General features: G+C 45.8%; 2 protein-coding genes across 5 annotated transcripts in view; one reads left to right on the top strand and one right to left on the bottom strand.

Moving 5' to 3' along the window:
• The first annotated feature begins 692 nt into the window (after window positions 1-692).
• Chrna3 (cholinergic receptor nicotinic alpha 3 subunit) lies at window positions 693-20,165 on the top strand. Of its 2 annotated transcripts, none has more exons than XM_021171529.2 (6): window positions 693-924; window positions 2,824-2,963; window positions 3,061-3,105; window positions 5,257-5,366; window positions 10,518-11,529; window positions 13,735-16,519. In XM_021171529.2, exons 1-6 carry the CDS (start codon window positions 846-848, stop codon window positions 13,861-13,863), a joined length of 1,515 nt encoding a protein of 504 aa, XP_021027188.1. In that variant the 5' UTR covers window positions 693-845; the 3' UTR covers window positions 13,864-16,519. The 2 variants fall into 2 exon arrangements, with proteins under 2 accessions (XP_021027188.1, XP_021027189.1); XM_021171530.2 differs by lacking the exon at window positions 13,735-16,519 and adding an exon at window positions 20,139-20,165 and having other exon boundaries at window positions 824-924.
• Chrna5 (cholinergic receptor nicotinic alpha 5 subunit) overlaps window positions 17,968-20,786 on the bottom strand; it is a 10,933-nt gene continuing 8,114 nt past the window's right edge. For all 3 annotated transcript variants that reach the window (XM_029482092.1, XM_029482091.1, XM_029482093.1), the window contains one exon: window positions 17,968-20,238. In XM_029482092.1, coding sequence (XP_029337952.1) covers window positions 20,077-20,238 — 162 coding nt within the window. In that variant the 3' untranslated portion in view covers window positions 17,968-20,076. The remainder of the gene's footprint in view (window positions 20,239-20,786) is intronic.

The following is a 20,786-nucleotide window of genomic DNA, read 5'->3' as shown; positions in this document are numbered from 1 at the left end:
CAAGAGAAATCTATAACGGCCACAAAAGGAAATCTATGACGGTCACTATGGCAAGCCAGATCCTCTAGTTATTCCAACTTTGCTTATAAAAGTATTTATTTACTCTGCTGGGAATCGCAGCCTGGGCCTTAGGTATGCTAGACAAGCACTCTACTGCTGAGCTATAACCATCAGCATTTGTCTGTTTTCTCAAGGAGCATCTCTAGCATAGTCTAAAGAAAGTAGCGAAAATAATATAAAACCTCCCAGATATCATCACCCTGCGTCCACCATGGGGAACTCCTTGCTAATATTGTTTCCATCCCAAGCCATCTAGTCCCTCTTAACTGTATGCTGTGTGTGTGTGTGTGTGTGTGAGACACATAGACACACACACACACACACACACACACACACACAGAGCATCGTGCTGAAAATAGTTACTTTAAGAGCATAAACTTCCATGGTCCCCTTTTGAGTTACACTAGAGCTGGCACATGTGATAGGCCCCCAGCCCTCCTCAGAGCTGTACCTTCCAGAAAGCCAGGGCCAGAAATTTGACCCTTTTTTCCTGCCATGGTGACAATGCCTGATCCCGTCTGGTCTGTAGCCTAGAGGTTTCCAGAGTTCAGGGAGGCTCTGGGCGAGGCATCGAGGCATCGACGCCCCTCCCACGACCTGCCTTGGCCTCCTAGACTCCCCGCCCTGCGGCTGCTAACAGCGCTTGGCTGCCTGGGGTTCGTGCACTCGGGCGCGCAAGTGCGCGGGAGCTCGGCGGCGCGAAGCCGGGAGGAACCCCGCGTTCTCCGCACTAGCATAGCTGTGCTTGGGTGGTGGTCGGCACCAGAGTGTCTCCGGTCCTGTCCATGCGGTCTTCAGACATGGGTGTTGTGCTGCTCCCGCCGCCGCTGTCCATGCTGATGCTGGTGCTGCTGCTGCTGCCAGGTACAAGCGGGGAGCGGTCGGTCCGGAGCCTAGGCTGGCTGCGGGCGGTGGCCATCGGGCGGCGGGTGGGTCTCCTGTGCAAGGCTGCAGCCCAGGGCTCTGTTTTCCGCACGACTTTAACCACCAGAGCCTTAGAAGTCTAGGCACCCACTTGCCTTGAATCTCAGCGTGGCCCCACGGTTCTGCCTGTGCACGCGCATCCCAGTCCCTATCACTGAGTCCCTTGGCTACTCCTTTGTTCCCAAACCTGCTAGTTAGCTGAGGCTCGAGGCTAGCCCAGAACCGGCCCTCTGCTTCTGCTAGGGAGATAGAGGTTTGGGTCCTGGTCCCGAACGTCGCCCTGCAGCCCCGCTTCCAGCATCTGCCTCCTCCCACCGCTTGGTTTTATGTGGGAAAACATGCGGCCAAAGAAGGCTAAATATTTGTCTAAAGCTACCGGGTCGTTTTGGAGCTGGGGCTGGACCAAGCCTCTGGTTCTGGTCATCGGGTCTCTGCGCAAAATGATCGCGTTGCCTAGAGACCTTCGACGTGATCGCTCCTCCCAGGCCGTCGTGGAGGCTCTACGGGGAAGCCTATTAGGAGAAAAGCCCTTCCAGAGACCCAGGATGGCTGGCGGGTGAAGCAGAAAAGCAGCTATGATGTTCCCCTGAAGGCGGTCAGAGCATGCAGGGGCGAGGGGGACGACACCAGCTGTGCATCATCACAGTCTGCTCCACTGCATGGGTCCTGCTTAAATCTAAATCACAGCCTGAAGAAAATAAGTTACACCCCCCCCCCAAGACTGTACCTAGACTGACCCTAGTACTGTAAGCAGGCAGCTTGAGCCAAGATGTCTTGCTTAGTTGGAGTGGATTTGTTAACAAAGGATGCCCAGGGACCAGAGGTAAGGGCTGGGATGAGGATGTGAAGACAGCCCAGCCAGGAACCCGGTAGGCATCTTGGCTCCTAAGATATGATAACCGAGCCCCTGCAGAATTTGGAGAGAATGAAGGGGCTGTAGTCTCTGGCACGGTGGAAAACAGGGCTCCTGGCCTGGGGGAACCCCGAGTGGCTCCACCCCAGGGTGAGTCATCTTTCCACTTGGGCAGCAGGAGAACCACAACCTTCCTTGGAGGAACAATAAAGGTTTGAGCCGCTAATAGCTCTTTTTTTTTTTCCTCTTAGAAAGCAAGGTTAGGTGGTTATGTAAAGGTTAGAGTTTTATTAAGAAAACAAAAACCAAAACCAACCAAACAAGAAACCAGTATCTGGTTCTCCTGGGAAAGGCACTTCCCACCCAGCCTTATGACCCGCGTTAGATTCCCAGGACCCACATTGTGGAAGGAGAGAACTGAGTCACCCTCGGAGCCTGCCCACCACATGCCACAGCATTCACCCTCCTCCATTAATGTAATGAAAAAAAATTAAAGAAGAAAATAAGGAAGTCTTTACTTAGATTTAAGAGAGAGAAGGAGGGAGAAAGCTAAGAAAATGGCAGGAATACACACAGAGACCGTGTAGATTCTCTGATGAGGATCCCACCAAGCTAACAGTTCTCCAGCACTTGCCTCATGCCAGGGACTGAAGCACTTCACTTCCACCTTTGAGGTGCATTCATGCATACTCTTTATTTTGATAGTTCAGAAACGATGGTTCAGAGAGTTTAAGCTACTAGCCTAAGCGCACACAGCTTCCCCGGGTTTGCCGGGATTTTCCTTAGATGTAGCCAATTTCAGAACTCAGGCTTCTAAACCACTGAATGTGCACGACCTCAGCTTCCTAGCCTGTAACTTCCAGGGAACATTACTAGCCCGGAAGCCCGCGTTTGCAGAGTACCCTGGCAGACGGCAGTCTGTGGGCAGGCTGCCCTCTCTGGGAGAGGTGCATTTCCTCAGGGACTGACAGGGATACCTCCTTCAGTGGCCAGCGCCTCGGAAGCTGAGCACCGCCTGTTCCAGTACCTGTTCGAAGATTACAACGAGATCATCCGGCCAGTGGCTAACGTGTCCCATCCTGTCATCATCCAGTTTGAGGTGTCTATGTCTCAGCTGGTGAAGGTGGTAAGTGCTGGGGCCACACGATGTGCCCCTGGGGCTCTAGGGGAGTCTTCTGCCTTATTTTGGTCAGTCACCTGTCAACTTCAATCTCACTTTCTAGGATGAAGTAAACCAGATCATGGAAACCAACCTGTGGCTGAAGCAAGTAAGTACCCAGGTTCTGTGTACTGCTGCCCCCTGGTGGTGATTGCTTTATTTGTTGCTGGGGGAAAAGGGGAACTGGACTGGACACTACTCCTGGACCCGGGACAGGGTCACCTCACTGCTCTTGAGGGCTGACTCCCTCACTCACGTCACAGACAGACAAGCTACATCCTGGAGAGAGAATTCTCTCCATAGCCCCCCTACAAAACTGTACAAGCTGGGTGTGGTGGCTCAAGCCTTTGATCCCTGCACTCAGAAGACAGAGGGAGGTAGATCTTTGTGAGTTCAATGCCAGCCTGATATATATAGCAAGTTTCAGGACAGCTAGAGCTATGTAGAGGGACATTAGTCCCCCGCCCCCCCCCAAAAAAACCCAAAACCAACCAACCAAACAAAGCTGGTTTGGTCTACAGAATGAGTTCCAGGCCAGCCAGAACCACACACACACTGGACCCCTGCCCCCCAATTCTGGTAACACTTGCGAAGACATCCTTCCTTTCTCTGGCAAAGCCAGAGGTGGGTTCTGTTGCATTGTGCGTAGGGCAGGAGCAGAGCACTGGTGTTCTGTTCCCACATGTCCTCCCTAGGGAAGCTTTGGCCAGATCTTTTGGGAGACATCACAACATCTGCCAGCTCAGCCAGCCTAGCACTCAGCTCCTACAAGCCTTTGTTTGAAGAGGCTGGTGAGCCAAGTGAAGCGTCCCACCTACATGTTCCTCTGTGGCCACAGCCCCACCCTGCTTCCTTCTGGTGGTCTGTGCTCAACACTTTTATGGTCCTGTGGAATCACGGCTCCATTCTGAGGGGGGGAAACTCTTTTAGTTAGAAAGGATTATTCTGCTTTTTTGAGATGGGGGAGGGTATCCCATGTATTTCATGACAGCCTCAAGCTCACTGTGTGGCTGAGGACCTTGAACTCCTGGCCCTTCATCTTCCTAATGCTTGGATTATAGGAGTATGTCCCCATGCCTGGTTTATGCGTTGGTTGGGACTGAGCCTGTTAGATAAGCATCCTATCAAGTAAGCTAAGTCTCTACCCCACATATTCTGTGTGTGTGTGTGTGCGTGTGTGTGTGTGCATGTGTGTGTGCATGTGTGTGTGTGCGTGTGTGCATGTGTGTGTGTGCATGTGTGTGTATGTTTGTGTGTGTGTATGTGCATGTGTGTGTGTGCATGTGTGTGCCTGTGTGTGTGTGTGCATGTGTGTGTGTGCATGTGTGTGTGTGCATGTGTGTGTGTGTGCATGTGTGTGTGTGCATGTGTGTGTGTGCATGTGTGTGTGCATGTGTGCGTGTGTGTTTGCGTGTGTTTGTGTGTGTGTATGTGCATGTGTGTGTGTGCGTGCCTGTGTGTGTGTGTGTGCGTGTGCCTAGGCACATGTGTGAGGGTGTGCATATATGTGTGTGCATGAATTTGGAGGTCAGACGTTGATAGAGCCTGTCTTCCATGATCAGTCATTGCATCATTTGTTGAAACAAGGTGTCTCACTGAGCCTAGAGCTCAATGATTCTGTTGGTCTAGGGAGCCATCTTACCTCAGGGATTGTGTCTCTGCCTCCCTGAGATTATGAAGTGGGAGGGTTGTATGCTCAGGGATTCCATCTCTGCTGAGGATCCTCACACTTATGCAACAAATCCCTTATTCACCGACTCACCCCTCTTTTCCTATTTGAGACACGATCTCATAGTGCATGGCCTAGGACTCCCTATGTAGCTTAAGCTGGCCTTGAACTCACAACCCTCTTGCCTCAGTCTCATGCCACTACACCTGGCTGGTAAGTGATTTCAAAGTATGTTAAAAAAAAAAAAAAAGGGGAGTTTAATGTATGAACCTAGTAGAAATCCAGAAGGCTGCCATCTTGGCTAATGTGATCGAAAGCAATGATTAATGGCTCCCGTTTGGTTGATAAGGATTAAGCTCCCAGTCATGAAGGCTGACTAGAGAGCAGGGGCAACCTGCAGCTTTAGCTCATGCTGTCTGCCCTGCTGCCCCCATGTTGCTCCCTTGGCCAACATTTTCTGCAGCAGGGAAATGGCTCAGTGACCCTAAGCAGGGGTGGCCTGTCACCATGGTGACCATAATGACATGTCTGTCAAGAGAAAGAAAACCTGGATGGTCCTTCTACTGTCTTCTCCCCACCTCCTTTGGTCAGATCTGGAATGACTACAAGCTGAAATGGAAACCCTCTGACTACCAAGGGGTGGAGTTCATGCGAGTCCCTGCAGAGAAGATCTGGAAACCAGACATCGTGCTTTACAACAAGTAAGGAGCTGACTGTCCCATACTCTTTTGGTCTGGAAGACTGGGCTCTGGGTCCTCCAGCCACTCACTATGCTTATAGTCTGGGCTTTTTTCGGCATTTTCTGAAAGGGGTCTGCTTACTCATTCACCCTGGGGCACTGGGCATCCGTTATGCAGTGGGTACCATAGACGCCAGTGAGCCACAGAGCTGCAGGATGCTGAGTGGTTCCTTCCATGTGTGGCTGGAAGAAGGGAAAGGTCACCAGAGAAAGCTGCTGGAAGGAAATGCCATTGAAGTGGGCCTTGAAGGTCACATGGGCTTTGGAAGAGGGGACCTGCAGCAGGGAAGGTCCGGGGACGCAGGAGAGTATGCCATGGGTAGCTAGAGTGACCTCACTATCTGCACTGTTGGGTATGAGGCTGGAGCAGCCCCGGTGTATGGTGTGGGGATCTGGGACACCAGGGGAGGGGCTTGCACGTGGCAGCGGACACTAGCTCTGCAGGCAGGGATGGGAGGAGATGGCTGTCTCACCCTCTTTGAGAGGGAATACTCGTGAGAGAAAATCAGGGCTGGGCAAGACTCAGAGGTTGTCCCAGGCTCCCAGGCTAGAGACCAGAATAATCACTGAGAAGCTGCTAAACACACATCTTCCTGGGGTTAAAACATTTTTTCTTTGTTTTTTTTTAGTGTCTTCTCTAAAGTTTATATACATATTGATATGTCTCCTTTATAAGTGCCATATTCTTTAGCATGGCTACCCAAAGGATTTTTATCAGTCTCTGTTCATTCCATTTCCTGCCACAGATAATTTTTTGTTCCGAGTGGTTCCGGAAGAGAGTTTTGTGGGGCATGGGGTGTTGAGAGTTCTGAGATCTCATCGCTTCTTGGCCTTTTAGTTAAGATCAGTGTGCAGAGTTCTGAGATCTCTACAAAGCTGCCCCAGCCTCGACTGACTTCACTGCACCCCTCTGTGTATTCTCACTGTAATGATTTCTTTACATTTGTTTATTTGTGTTGGAGGTGCAGTACCCTCGTGCTGGGATTGTCAGTGCTCATCACAGAAGCTTCTCCGTATGGTCCTTTTCTTCGAGAGGTGGCTATTTCTTCTATGTTTATGACCCTGGAACTCACTCTTTGGACCTTGAGACCCCATTTTTTCCTCCCTATGTTACCCCCATTCAGCAGCTAATCCTACCTAGCCCCTGGGTCTCATGATGCTCTGGCCCTATGCCCTCAAATGCTGACATTCATGAGACACCTGAACCATCGCTAATGGTGTGGATAGTGGGCTTGTCCTGCTGTTGTAGGTGTCCCATTGTTCAGCTTTCACGAGTCTCTGCTGCCGCTGTGATTTTCTTTCTAGCTGTGCTCCATTTCCACACATAATCTTCTCATCTTCTCTTGTATGTAAGGACCTTTGCCGATCCCTTACACTTCTACTGCCTTTTCTCATTTTAACCAACTCAAGGAGTCCAGCGGTAGAGCAGCTCAGACCCTTGCTGCAGCTGTTGTTTCTTTGTCTCTGTTGCCACCCATTTCTTGAACTCCCTCCATATGTGTGATGGGTAGAGATTTTCACTTAGGTTTTCGGCCACTTGTTTGGTCAACAAATACAAGGGCGCCATGTGGCAAACACTGTGCCAGATTTTAGTCTCCTAGTGGGTCCCTGTGTTCTGTGACTCCTGGTGGCACACGTTTTTAAATCCCAACCTGCACAGCAAACAGGCCTTCTGGTATGGGCAGGCACAACCAGGGGCTTCTGTGGCTATAACAAGTGAACAGGATCCCCGGAGACCACAGGGATGAGCCGCTGAGTCAGAGCTGGCCTTCCTCTGGTACTTGTCCATTGAATACACACAGTTTGCTGATGCTTCACTTGGGGGCTGACGTTCTGAAAAGCCCAGGCTCTACCCACAGATGCTCCGTGGACCTTGAACAAATCAACCCTGTTCTTTGGCCTTCAGTGTTCTTTTCAGTGACATGACACAATTGAGCTATAGAAGAGGCATCCAGATACCCTGGAAAGACCAAGTAGTAAATAATAATAATAATAATAATAATAATAATAATAATAATAAATGTAAGAAAATTTAACATTTTTTGAAAGTAGAATTTGAGTAGATGCAGTTTCTGTCACAGCTATTCAGCTCTGTCCTTGTAGCTCGAAGTAGCCACTCAATAGACAACACATGTCAACAACTTTGTTCCAACAGAATCTTGTGGGAATCGTGATTAGGAAGAGAGCAGTGGTTAAAGCACTCCCTCAACATAATCATGAGGACCAAAATTTGAATTTCCCAGAACCCATGGAAGTGTGTGGCAGCCTTGGAAGGCAGAGACAGGGGCACTCCAGGCCATCACAAGTAAACCTTATTGCTACTCTGAGTTTGATTAAGCAACTCAGGGTAGGTAAGCTCTAGGTTTGACTGAGAGATCCTGCCTCAATGAATAAGGCCGAAAGAACAATCAAGGATGATTCCTGACATTGCTCTCAGACTCTACATGCACTGCATACAGGCTCACCCCACATATGTGCCCACATACACACAAATTTACATGCACATGTTTGCATAACACAAACACACACACACATGGAAGAAGAGAAAAATGGGTGGGAATATGGAGGGGATGTTTCTTAGTTATGGTTACTGTTGCTGTGATGAAACACCGTGACCAAAAGCAACTTGGGGAGGAAAGCATTTATTTCATTCACAGTTCAGCATAACAGCTCATCATCAAAAGCAGTGAGGACAGGAACTCATGCAGGGCAGGAACCTGGAGGCAGGAGCTGAAGCAGAAGCCAGAGGAGGGCTGCTTACTAGCTTGTTTCCCATGGCTTGCTCAGCCTGCTTTCTAATAGAACCCAAGACTACCAGCCTAGGGGTGGTCCCATCCACAAAGGGCTGGGCCCTCCCCCAGAATCAGTAATTAAGAAAATGCCCTTCAGGCTTTCCTACAGCCCAATCTTATGAAGACATTTTCTCAGTGAGACTCCTTCCTCACTGATGAGTCTAGTTTGTGTCAAGTTGACATAAAACTAGTCAGTGCAGGAAGGCTTCTGGCCATAGTTTCCCAACTCCAGGACTGGGCCCTGAGCTTTGAAGGTAGGTTCCTTAGTGCCTTGTTGAGCCTGGACACCCCAAGTAACCTTGTTCAGGAGGCCCCTGTATTCTATAGGGTCCTCAAGATTCTGCTCAGCTCTCATAGGGCTCTGGGGATGGGGTGTTGTACTGAGTCTAAGCAGAGCCCATCTGGAGACTGTATAGAGCTCTGCCCTCTCCTACTGCTCCTTTCCTCCAGAGTCATAAGGAATTAAGAATTTGGAGGGGTTAAGAATGTAGAAAGCCATTGGGCAGGCAGAAGTTAACCCTTGCCTTTAATCCCAGCATCCAGGAGGCAGAGGCAAGAGGATCTCTGAGTTTGAGGTGAGCCTGGTCTACAGAGTGAGTTTCAGGAAAGCCAGGGCTACACAGAGGAAACCCTGAATCAAAGGAGGAGGAGGAGGAGGAAGATGAAGATGAAGATGAAGAAAAAGAAGAAGAAAAGAGATAGAAAGATAGAAAGAGAGAGAGAAAGAAAGAAAGAGAGAGAGAGAGAGAGAAAGAAAGAAAGAAAGAAAGAAAGAAAGAAAGAAAGAAAGAAAGAAAGAAAGAAAGAAAGAGGAAGNAAGAAAGAGAGAGAGAGAGAGAGAAAGAAAGAAAGAAAGAAAGAAAGAAAGAAAGAAAGAAAGAAAGAAAGAAAGAAAGAAAGAGGAAGGGAGGAAGGAAAAGGAAAAGAAGACTGTGGAAAGCTGGTAGAGAAAGCCAGGCAGGGGCTCAGGCATTGAGTTGTCTCATGTAACAGCTGTTCTGCTCAATGGGAAAGACAGAGACCAGCAGGGAGGAATGAATTATACCGGAACATTTCTTTCCAACAGCAAATCATTTTTACACGACAATCAAAGGAGCATGAAAATCCTGAATGCCTCCCACTACAGAAGCTAAGAAACCCACAGAGCTGATGCTAGATGTCGAGAGCCTTCAGTGAACCAGGCATTGGTGCCCCACACCTGTAATCCCAGCATTCGGGAGGCTAAGGGGGAAGGATAGTGAGTTTGAGTCTAGTCTGAGCTACAGTAGCATGTTCTTATCTACAAAGGAAAAAATCCTTCAGTGGGAGGGACTCTTGGAGAACCACGTGACTTTTCTGTCAGACGACTTCTCTTGGCCACCAAGATGGAATGCGGAATACAAGCTCTACAGGGAACTACTGAGCTTGTCATGAGTTCATCTGTTAAGAAGTCAGTTTATAAACACGAACAAGATGATTCTAAGAAAACTGCATCATCTATATAAAAAGAAAGGCAGGTGCTCATGGCCAAAAGAAAGACTAGAAACATGGGGGTTGAGTGGGGGCAGCTAGAGAGGAAAGCAAAGGGGCTTGCTGGCTGAGTTTGATTTGAAAGTGTTGAACAAAGTCAGAAAACATGGTCTTCTATTGGAGAGTAGCGTAGGGAGGAAAGAGGGGCAGTGGCAGAATTGGGGTCTGGTGGAGAAAATGAGCTCCCTTGCTAGGGTGAGTTTTACAGCAGAAGCACCTATGGCTGGCCCATGGAACCATTCCCAGGTCTGCCGTGGGGTTTCACACATGGATAGAGCACTTGGTGGAGACAGGCTATAGAGGTGTTAACAAGGTCCTGCCTGCCTACTAGTATTCCCAATGGCTCCTGAGACACCCATCTCCAGGACAACATTCATCTCATCACAAAATCGGAGCCCAGTGGGGCCCATTTTGGGTACTTAGAAGTCTCTATAACATCAAGCTGGAAATTGTACATTCTGAAATGTACTGGGATATGATCGGCATGGCGGTGTGTGGTGGGGAGTCTAGGAGATGGGGAGAATGTACTAGGAGAAGCTGGGCTGGAGGTGATAAGTGTGGCAAATCATGTGCCAGCAGAGGCGGGGGTGGTGGTGGTGAATAACCAATGTGGGTGAGCATTGCTGGAGGAGGTCTAGCCTCAGTATCTTCACTGGAGAATGGGGCAATTGGCACAATGACTCTTATGGCCCGTTGATCTCTCATATCCCCTTGTTTTATAAATTGCCACTTGTTATCTTCTGCACGGGAAGCCAGGCTGGGTGGCTATAGAGGGATGACCGTGAATTGTGTGCCCCACTGTGTCTTCCCAGTGCCGATGGGGATTTCCAAGTGGATGACAAAACCAAAGCTCTACTCAAGTACACAGGAGAAGTGACTTGGATCCCTCCGGCTATCTTTAAGAGCTCGTGCAAAATCGATGTGACCTACTTCCCGTTCGACTACCAAAACTGCACCATGAAGTTCGGCTCCTGGTCCTACGACAAGGCAAAGATCGACCTGGTCCTCATTGGCTCCTCCATGAACCTCAAGGACTACTGGGAAAGTGGCGAGTGGGCCATCATTAAAGCCCCGGGCTACAAACATGAAATCAAGTACAACTGCTGTGAGGAGATCTACCAAGACATCACGTACTCGCTGTACATTCGCCGCCTGCCGCTGTTCTACACCATCAACCTCATCATTCCGTGCCTGCTCATCTCCTTCCTCACTGTGCTCGTCTTCTACCTGCCCTCCGACTGTGGGGAGAAGGTGACGCTTTGCATCTCCGTGCTCCTCTCCCTGACTGTCTTTCTCCTCGTGATCACCGAGACCATCCCTTCCACCTCACTGGTCATCCCCTTGATCGGGGAGTACCTCCTCTTCACTATGATTTTTGTCACCTTGTCCATCGTCATCACAGTCTTTGTGCTCAATGTGCACTACAGAACTCCGACCACACACACAATGCCCACTTGGGTCAAGGCTGTGTTTTTGAACCTTCTCCCCAGGGTCATGTTTATGACTAGGCCGACCAGCACCGAGGAAGACGCCCCAAAGGCGAGGAACTTCTACGGTGCTGAGCTCTCAAACCTGAACTGCTTCAGCCGTGCAGACTCCAAAAGCTGCAAGGAAGGCTACCCCTGCCAAGATGGGACATGTGGCTATTGCCACCACCGTAGGGTAAAAATCTCAAATTTCAGTGCCAACCTCACAAGAAGCTCCAGTTCTGAGTCTGTTGATGCGGTGTTGTCCCTGTCTGCTCTGTCACCAGAAATCAAAGAAGCCATCCAAAGTGTGAAGTATATTGCTGAAAATATGAAAGCACAGAATGTAGCCAAAGAGGCAAGTATGGTTTTTATTATGGCTTCCTTGTGCAGTGATGCATAGGGCAGAGGTTAGAAAATTAGACTCTTGGGGGGTGGGGCAGATTGCCCAGCAATTAAGGGGACTTGTATCCTTGGTAAGGATACAAACTTGGTTTCTAGCACCCACATCAGGTGGCCCACAATGCCCATAACTCTAGTTCTGGGAAATCCAACACCCTCCTTTGGTCTCCTCAGATAAACACACACACACACACACACACACACACACACACACACACAGAGAGAGAGAGAGAGAGAGAGAGAGAGAGAGAGAGAGAGAGAGAGAGATTAGCCTTGAGTCAGAAGCTGTGTTCAGACCAGTTAGATGCCCTTGGATAGATTATTCACCTCACTTGAAGTCCAGGCTGGCCTTGAACTCACAATTATACTGTCTCAGCTTCCTCTGTAGTGGGATTCCAGGACTGTGTCATTGTATCTTGTCTCAGATTTACACAGGGATAAGGGTCATTTCTTAAATCAACATTGATATTAAAAGTATTGATCATCAAGGAGTCTGCTGAAGCAACCCCGAGACTGCACTGTCTTTATCCCCATTTTTCAGATGAGGACATTGATACCAAGGGAGATGAAATTTGCTCAGACCAGAAAGGAGCAGGGCTTGATTAAAACTAAAGTTTGTCACCTTTTTCTACAGGCTGTCTTCTATAGCCTAGGGGATGTTGTTATTTGTCCTGTAGAGGGATGTGTAAGACTCAGGTTGTGGACCTGAGTGCTTATAGACAGGTCTCATGAATTCAAATAGAGTCACTTATGTCAAACAGGGCATTAGGATTCTAACTTGGCCACAACTGTGACTTCATGGTGTCACAGAAAGGACACATTTACTCAAGCTTATAATGGTGAAATAGAAACCACATCTCCCAGGCCATTTCAGTGTGCTTAATTGAATTACAGAATTACATGCTGCTGCTTCATTATGTGATCATTGCTTCAGATCAGTTGACTCCTGCGCTCTCTCTCAGCGCAATTGTGGTTTCTCTGCTTTCTGAATTGTCTGGGAGTTTAATTACCATAGATTCTCCTTCCTGTTTCAAGCCTAAATTGAAGCTCATTATATACAATTATTCTTGCTCTTTCTTCCATCTTTGGCTGTACCGTCAGCCATTATGTCTGCTGTTCAGCCTGTCTGGCCATACAACTGAGGATGTCATTTGGTAAGGTGGGCAGTTTAAAGGGAAGTAGGGACAAAGAAAAATGTTAGGCTTGCCCGATGGGGTTATTTCACGTTTGGAACAGATGTTACACGGAAATTAGAATCTAAAACAAGCATTAGTACTTTGAAACAATGTTAAATGATGTTGGGTTAAAGTCATCATTCTAACAAAGGCTCCAGACCCTCCTGTAGAGGTATATTAGCTTTAATAACTGGAATTCAATTTAGAGAAAAAATAGATTTTACACACACACTTCTGAGTGGTGGTACATACTTGTAATCACAGCTCTCAGGAGGCTGTGACAGGGTGATGAACAATTTGAGCCCTACCTAAACTGTGTAGACATGAAGACCAGACCTTGCCTTGAAAGAAAAATGTATTCTCATTAGAAACAGAGCTAACATAGCACATATTTTTCTTCTGTTCCTCCACTACATGAAACCTGAGGTTAGTAGATATATTAGTACTTTTCCTATTGCTGTGACCATTTGCCTGATAAGAAGCAACCTAAGGGAGGGTTTATTTGGACTTACTGCTCTAGGGAAAATGGTCCATCATGCAGTCATGGTGGCAGGAGCATGAGGCAGCTGGTCACAGTGCATCCAAGGCCATGAAGCAGAGAGATGAAGGCCACCATTCAATTTACTCTCCCATTTGTACTCTTCTAGGACCCTAGCACAGGGAAAGATGCCGACCATGGTTAGGGTAGGTCTTTCCACCTTCATCAGTCTAATCTAGATAGTCCCTCATGGTCACCTCCAGAGGCAAACCTAATTAGATAATCTCCCCTGAGTATGCCCAGTGGCTTGTCTCCTAGGTGATTGTAGATCCTGTCAAGATGACAAATCTATGGTATTAACCATCACCATAGATTTCCTCAGATCATATCAATAAGTAAAAAAAATATTTCTTATATATTAAAATGGCTTCTTTACCTTACAAGACTTAATACTGAAAACTGACCCTTCTCCTTCATGTTCCATTTTCTCTTATTTTTTGTTTTCCAGATTCAAGATGATTGGAAGTATGTTGCCATGGTGATTGATCGCATTTTTCTCTGGGTTTTCATCCTGGTGTGCATTTTAGGAACTGCAGGATTATTTCTGCAACCCTTGATGGCCAGAGATGACACATAAACTGAGACCTGTTCGCCAAGGCTCACCTGTGCTGATGCAAGGGCACTTTCTCAATAGCACCACACTTTATCCGATCACTGGCTTGGAGTTTGCTATTTCAAGGGTTATTTTCAACTCATCTTGATTTTTTTTTTTTTTGTAAAAAAGAAATGTGGGAGAAAATGTCTAGTTATTTATTAAGGATAAATGAACATTTTACTATCCCCATGATTGAAAACTAGATAGATTTTTTTTCTGTTCATAAATATTAAATCCATGGGCTCGGGATCTCTATAGAACTCAGTCGTTCAGCCCATAAACTACTTGAAGTTATAGAGTATTCCAGCAGCACCCCATCACTTCCATTCTTTACTATTTTTCCAAAGGCTTACACCTCAATTTTGTTGCTGCTAAACCCCACATATCAGACCCTGAGATGTGACGCCTGGTCTCACACTCATTGTTAGTAAACTACCATAGTCTGTTCAAGTTGCTAATTTAGAAGAACATCCCATAGAGCCCTGAAAGACTTTAATCCCAGCACTCAAGAGGTAGAGTCAGAGGCAGGTTGGATCTCTGTGGATTCCAGGCCAGCCTGGTTTAGTTAGTGAGCTCCAGCCCAACCATGGCTGCATAGTGAAACACTGTCTCAAAACAACAAGATCACAAAAACTGGGCAGCTAAACACAAAGTTATTTCTCATAGTTTAGGATCTTGAGAAGTCTAGGATCAAGGTGCCAGCAAGACTGTCTGCGGAGGAGTCTTCTTCATAAAGCATACCTTCCAGTGTGTCTCCATGCGGCTGAAAGGGCTAGTGTTTCTGGAATCTTAATTCCCTTTGTCAAGGCATGCCCTCGTGACCTAAAACCCCAAACACTACTGCATGGTAGGTTCGCACATGAGCTGCAGGGAGTCATCCAGACTCTAGGATGTCAGGGTAAGGCTTCACTACTATAGCACTAGGGTTTGGGCTCCCTAGAGTCAAGTTGGGATGAGAGATGTGTGGACTTCGGCAGCCGATGGTTCCTGCCCTCTAGGATGCCAATACAGGCCTGTGTGCTTCGGTTGTCAGAGCACCCAGAATGTAGGACGTTGTCAAAATTAGTTATGCTTGAGAAGCTATTTGAGCGAATTGAGTTTCCCATATTACATTTCCAAATCTAAACCACAACTCCTAGAGTTCACAGAGACCATTTTGAGTATTCTCACTAGTTTTTTTTTTCCTATGCAAAAATAAAACCTGACAATTGCAATTCACTGTGGCTCATACTTCAGTAAGTCAAAAGGAAGTGTGTTCTATGAAGTTTGTTGGCTTACAAATGTCTCAACAGTGATTGAGATATAGGAGATGGGGGATATATACAAACTAAGATAGCTAACAGCAATTTACATTAAACTAGTTTTTATTAGTGTTTCCTCATATTGTTAAGCACCTGAGATAATAAATTTTAAAGGAGGAAATGTGTATTTGGGCTCATGGTTTCAGTCCACAGCCACTCATGTGGTCTATTCCTTTTGGGCTTGTGATGAGACAATACTTCATAGTAAAAAGTGTATGATTCATCAATGACATTCACCCCAAAGCAGCCTGGAAGCAGAAAGAATGGGGAAGAAGCTGGGCTCCTGTTTTTCCAAGAGGGATGCACTCCCAATGACCAAGCTCCTTTCTTCTTAGAGGTGCCACACCTCCGAGTAGCACCAAATAGGCTGATGACCAAACCTTTGATACACTGGCCTTTGGCACTTACTCAGAATGTGGCCTGGTTTCCAAAGACTTATGTCCATTTCATAATTTGTTTTTTGCAAGAGTTCCCAAAGTCTTAACTGCTTCAGAATTGTTCCATAGTCCATGTCAAACTCGGCAGAGAAGCTATAAAAAGATTATAAATACCCAGGATACACTGACACTAGGTAAACATTTCTATTCCACAAAGGAGCACAGATGTGTAGAAAAGATCAGATCAAAGCAAGAGCAAATAAGCAGGGCAGACATCTGGCCTCTGGCACACACAGTGGCAGTGTGTGAAATCCCAGGGGTGCAGGCAGTCCTGTTCCTACAGACTGGCTGACTGCATGCAGCCCCTGTGCCTGTTCTCTAGGGCTGGCTGAACTTACCTCACACAGCTCTCCTCAGCAGGCACTCCACAGTTTGTCACCCCTTGCTTTCTGGGGTCTCCATTGTAGATTCAGCTTCATACTCTTGTTTCCAACATATTGCCAGTTTGAGAGCTGATAACCTCTGAAATCTTTGTGGAAACCTCCAGGATGCCACAACTCTTGCACTTTGCATGTCTGTAAAATTGGCATTATGTGGATGACGGCCAGGTTTGCACAAGCTATATAGGGCCTACTCGAGCATCTGCAGATGAGGAAGGAGTTTCAGGGCAACATTTTCTAGATTGCCTTATGGAAGGAGGCTGTCCTGGGTCTATTTAGGAAAAATGTCTGCATTCTTTGAGCTTGCAACAGGCACAAGTCTGAATGATTCACAGTATTGTATTATCCTGGTGCCAAGCACGTGACTTCCCCTTTAAAATATATTTTTACTCATTGAGAATTTCATACATATTTTGATCATACTCATCCTCTCCTCTTACCACTTCCCAGACACATCCTCTCTTCTTGACTCATTCAACTTTGTGTCCTTTAAAAGTGATAATAAAAAAATACATTTATCAGACCAATTTGGGTTGCCCAAGCATTCTTGGGTATATGGCCTCCCATTGGAATGTGGTCAGCTTACCCGGGGCTACTCTCTTAGCAAAACATGACTCTTTCTCTAGTGTCTAGCAACTGCCAGCAGTCAGTCAGCTAGGAGCAGGACTTCACGCCCAGCTTTGCTCTTTGTGATGAGATTTTATCTAATTGTATCAGATATCTTGGCCTTGCACAGGTCTTGTGCATGTTATCACAACCCCATGAGCTCATATGTGTAGCTGCCCTTCAGAAAACACATTCCTTGTAGTCATCCAACATCTCTGGGCCTTACACTCTTTACTGTCTTCTGAAGTGGTCTCTGAGCCTTGGGAAGAAAGGGTGTGGTATACCGTGTCTCATTTAGGCCTGAGGATTCTACAGTTGCTTATGCTCTACACCATGGCCAAGTGGCTGAGAGATGTATTTATCTAAGGGTAAAACAATTAGTCATTGGGTATCAGTTTAATAGTATGTCCACTTAGCAGAATAGTAGCAACATGTTCTCCCCTAAGAGCCCATTACCTGTCTAGTCATGGGTTCTTGGCCATTGGATGGTACCAGGTATGAGCTTTGTCTTGTGAAGGATTTAGACTCAATCAGAAAGTGGTTGGGCACTCTTGGGATGTTCACATGCTATCATGCCAGAGGGTGAATCTTGCCAGGCAGCCATTAGTATCGTTCATAAGGTTCACAGTCAGTTGGTGATTGCTTTTGTCCTCTGGTTGCATGCATAGCACCTTCCACACTATGAAAGCAGTCCAGTCGGGATGAACCTTCCAAGTCAGTACCAGCTTCATTTTTTTCATGTTCCATGACTTAAGTATGTGCTAATTCAGAAATAGGGTCTTACCCTCAAGTTCTGGTGGGTGGCCAGAACATTGGTAAGAGCGTGTCTGGTCTGGTCTCAAGTCCTCGTACAAGTAAGTGCTTATACATCCTAGGCTTTCTCTCTCCCACTTCTTCAAACCTTTCCAGATTCTATCTACAGAAAAAAATTCAAAGGCTTCAGAGCTACACCATTATTTATTATCACAATAACTACCCTTTTGTGTGGCTGTTTCCTCCAGGTTGAAACATCCCCTTCTAGGGGGAGGAGGGATGCTCACCAGATTCATGAAACTCACAGGACTTACCAGACTCCCAAGATTCATTCCTGAATTGATAAAAATAGCAAACAACAGAAAAGAGGAAACTGCAGGACTGTTATCTGCAGGTTGTAAAAGTTGTTACCCAGGCTAAGGTGGGCTGTCCATGGTTTCTTCCATGGAAAAACCCCTCCCTCCATGTTCCTATAAGTAGCCACAGTAAACTCACTGGTTTCCAAGCTGTACTTGGACAGAATTATCTCTTTGTTTTATGCCTACCTTTTTAAAGTCTAGAATGACTAGAAGTAGACTCCAGAGCAAAAGTCACGCCAGAGATTTCACTTCAGGGTACTAATATTCTATTAGCTTTTTGCTATTATGGGAAAAACACTTGAGATAATCAAGAAAATACTTGAGCTAATTAAGAGAAAGCTTTGTTGTTGATCATGCTTGCAGAGACCTTAGTTCATGAATGGCTCTTGCTTTGAGGTCATTGTCAAGATGGTATATAACAATGGGAGACACAAAGCAGAGCCAAGTTGTCTACCTCATGGTGTCTGAGAAGCAAAAGGAAGAGCTGGGGTCTCAATATCCTCAAAGGCACACTCCTAGAGACATAATTTCCTTTGCTAGAGCCTTTACTCCTGAAGATCCCACCACCTCCCAAAACCATCATGACCAAGCTTTCAACAATGAGCCTTTGAGGGACATTTACTAAACTACAGTACAGACTTTCACTCACTCTAACAGTCGTAAACACAATAATCACAATAAAATTAAACTTGACAGAGTCCATCCTGCCTTCCAAAGAATGCTGACTTGAATTTAAGTTGTTGATAATATATTACTAATAACCAAAGATGTTGCTAACTTTACAAGTAAGAGTTGTGAATCGAACACAAGCTTTTGGGTTATAGCTGAGTTGGGGCACTAGGGATGAAGTTTAATTACTTTACCCATGTTACATTATACAGTACTGACTGATATCATACCTAGTATTAGGCTAGCTAGACAATATCTAAAGCACTTTGCTCTAAGATTTGACAATTATAATTGGGGTGAAAGATGATTGAGACATGAGAAGATATGACAGTGTGCTTACATCAACTCAGAAGGGCAATTTTTGTTTGTTTGGCCTTTGAGACAGGGTGTCCTACTATAACCCAGGATGACCTACAACTCACAACAACTCCCCTGCCTCTGCCTCCTGAAAGTAGAGATGACAGGTATGTATGAGACACCGTTTCCAGCCCAGAATGATTTTTTCCACAGAACTACCAAGACAGAGACATAGCATCCCGTTTTGAGACGGGAATCTGTGCAACTGCAGTATTATTCTGAAATCAGAGATAAATAAGTAGCTCTCCTAACCAAAGAATATGGACAAGGCGACTGAAGTCATTACAAAGGATATGCCACTGCAGGATTATAAAGTCATTACAAAGAATGTCTGCAGGAGTTGCCTGTTATATGTTTTCAGTGGACAGTAAGCTGCAAAATTAGTTAGCACAGAAGACATTCCATATTGCCATATGAAGAATAAAGTAGGCTTAAGGAGTTTCTAGTTACCATTTTTCACATATTAAAAATGTCAATAAAGAATAGCATCCTATCAAGTGTGGTGTGAATAGGGATGGCTCTCATAGACCCATAGATTGAATGCTTGATCACCAGGGAGTGGCACTATGAGGAGGTGTGGCCTTGTTGGAGAAAGCGTGTCACAGGAGGTGGGCTCTGAGGTTTCAGCAGCTCAAGTCAGGTCCAGTGGGTCATTCTCTCTTCTTGCTGCCAGCCAATCCAGATGTAGAAAACTCTTGTCTTCAACATTATGTCTGCCTGGATGCTGCCATGCTTCTGCCATGACAATAATGGACTAAACCTCAGAACCAGTAAGCCAGCCCCAATTAAATGTTTTCCTTTATAAGAGTTGCTGATCATGGTGTCTCTTCACAAAAATAGTTATTATTAAACTAATTAATTAGCTTATCTCCTATAAAAGTATGATGTGTTTTATACCCATGAATACAGAACAGGGCAAAATGGAGCACACCCATAGTCCTAGCTACTCAGGAGGTTTAGGGCCAGCCTGGACAATTTAACAAGACCCATTCTGAAAATTCAAAACCACACAAATATATGCTTTTACTAGATGTGGAGGAAAGCTTTAAACACTCTTCAAATATAGTTGTATTTTCCAGTACTCCAAAGATGCCCTTCATCACTGGTTGCAAGTTAGTAGGATTTACCAGGATGCGATGGTAGGCCTTCACTAGTGCAGGGGGACAGTGTTGGTACTCAAGGCTATTACTACAGTTTTAATGGACAACATTAAGCCAATGTCAGAAACTGCTAATCTGTTACAGCCTATATCAAATTGTAAATATTTTCATAATGGCATACGTGTCCTAAGAGCTGCTTGACTGCTCACTAAATCCAGTGTAATTTCTTGGTTTCACTTAATTGTGTTTCCAATGTGAACTGGGACTATTATATTGGCCCATTTATAAATAACAGGAACAAAAAGCCCTAGAGTCCCAATGACTGAAACCAGAAGAAACGTCCATAAAAACATCCGATCAAGAACTTGGGCTATGAATTTCCAATCTTCAACAACCTGTTAAAAAAATAAATACATATATAAAGCTGTATTTTAGGATAAAAAACAGAGTTAGAGATAATCATTTGCTGTCTCCTACGCCCAGATCTCTAAGACAGACTAGTATAATTTATTAAATCCCATTCTAAATTTAAATTTGGAATTTATAGTCATTAAATTCTTACCTTTTAAGATTCCATCAATATCTTAAACACTACAATAATTCAATTATACTGCCATAGAATACTACATTTAACAAGTACCAGTTTGTTAGAAGTAAACTGGCCACAGTGGTAGGAGCATGTAGTACCAGCTACTTGGAAGACTGAGGCAGGAGGATCAGAAGTTCAAGGCCAGCACCTTGGAACAATAACAAAGAGTTAGTTCAAAGTCATAACCTGCACATGGCAGTATTTGCTGAAATCTCAGCATTCAGGAGGCTGACGTGAAAGGATTGACAGTTCAAGGCTAACCTGAGCTACATAGTGAAACTTTCTTTAAAAAGTAAACGGTGGGGGCTTTGGCATAATGGAACATGCCTTTAATCCAAAAGGGGGAATTTCTGT

Source organism: Mus caroli, chromosome 9 (assembly GCF_900094665.2).
Source record: "Mus caroli chromosome 9, CAROLI_EIJ_v1.1, whole genome shotgun sequence".
In the NCBI taxonomy this organism is placed as follows: Eukaryota; Metazoa; Chordata; class Mammalia; order Rodentia; family Muridae; genus Mus; species Mus caroli.
This window is presented reverse-complemented; position numbering and strand designations above follow the sequence as displayed.

What these genes read in the sequence shown, in the direction of transcription:
- Chrna3 (XM_021171529.2), top strand. Translation starts at nt 846, where the DNA reads ATGCGGTCTTCAGACATGGGTGTTGTGCTGCTCCCGCCGCCGCTGTCC. An exon ending in GGTGCTGCTGCTGCTGCCAG is followed by an intron (nt 925 to 2,823) that starts GTACAAGCGGGG and finishes TACCTCCTTCAG; the next exon opens with TGGCCAGCGCCTCGGAAGCT. An exon ending in CACAGAATGTAGCCAAAGAG is followed by an intron (nt 11,530 to 13,734) that starts GCAAGTATGGTT and finishes TTTGTTTTCCAG; the next exon opens with ATTCAAGATGATTGGAAGTA.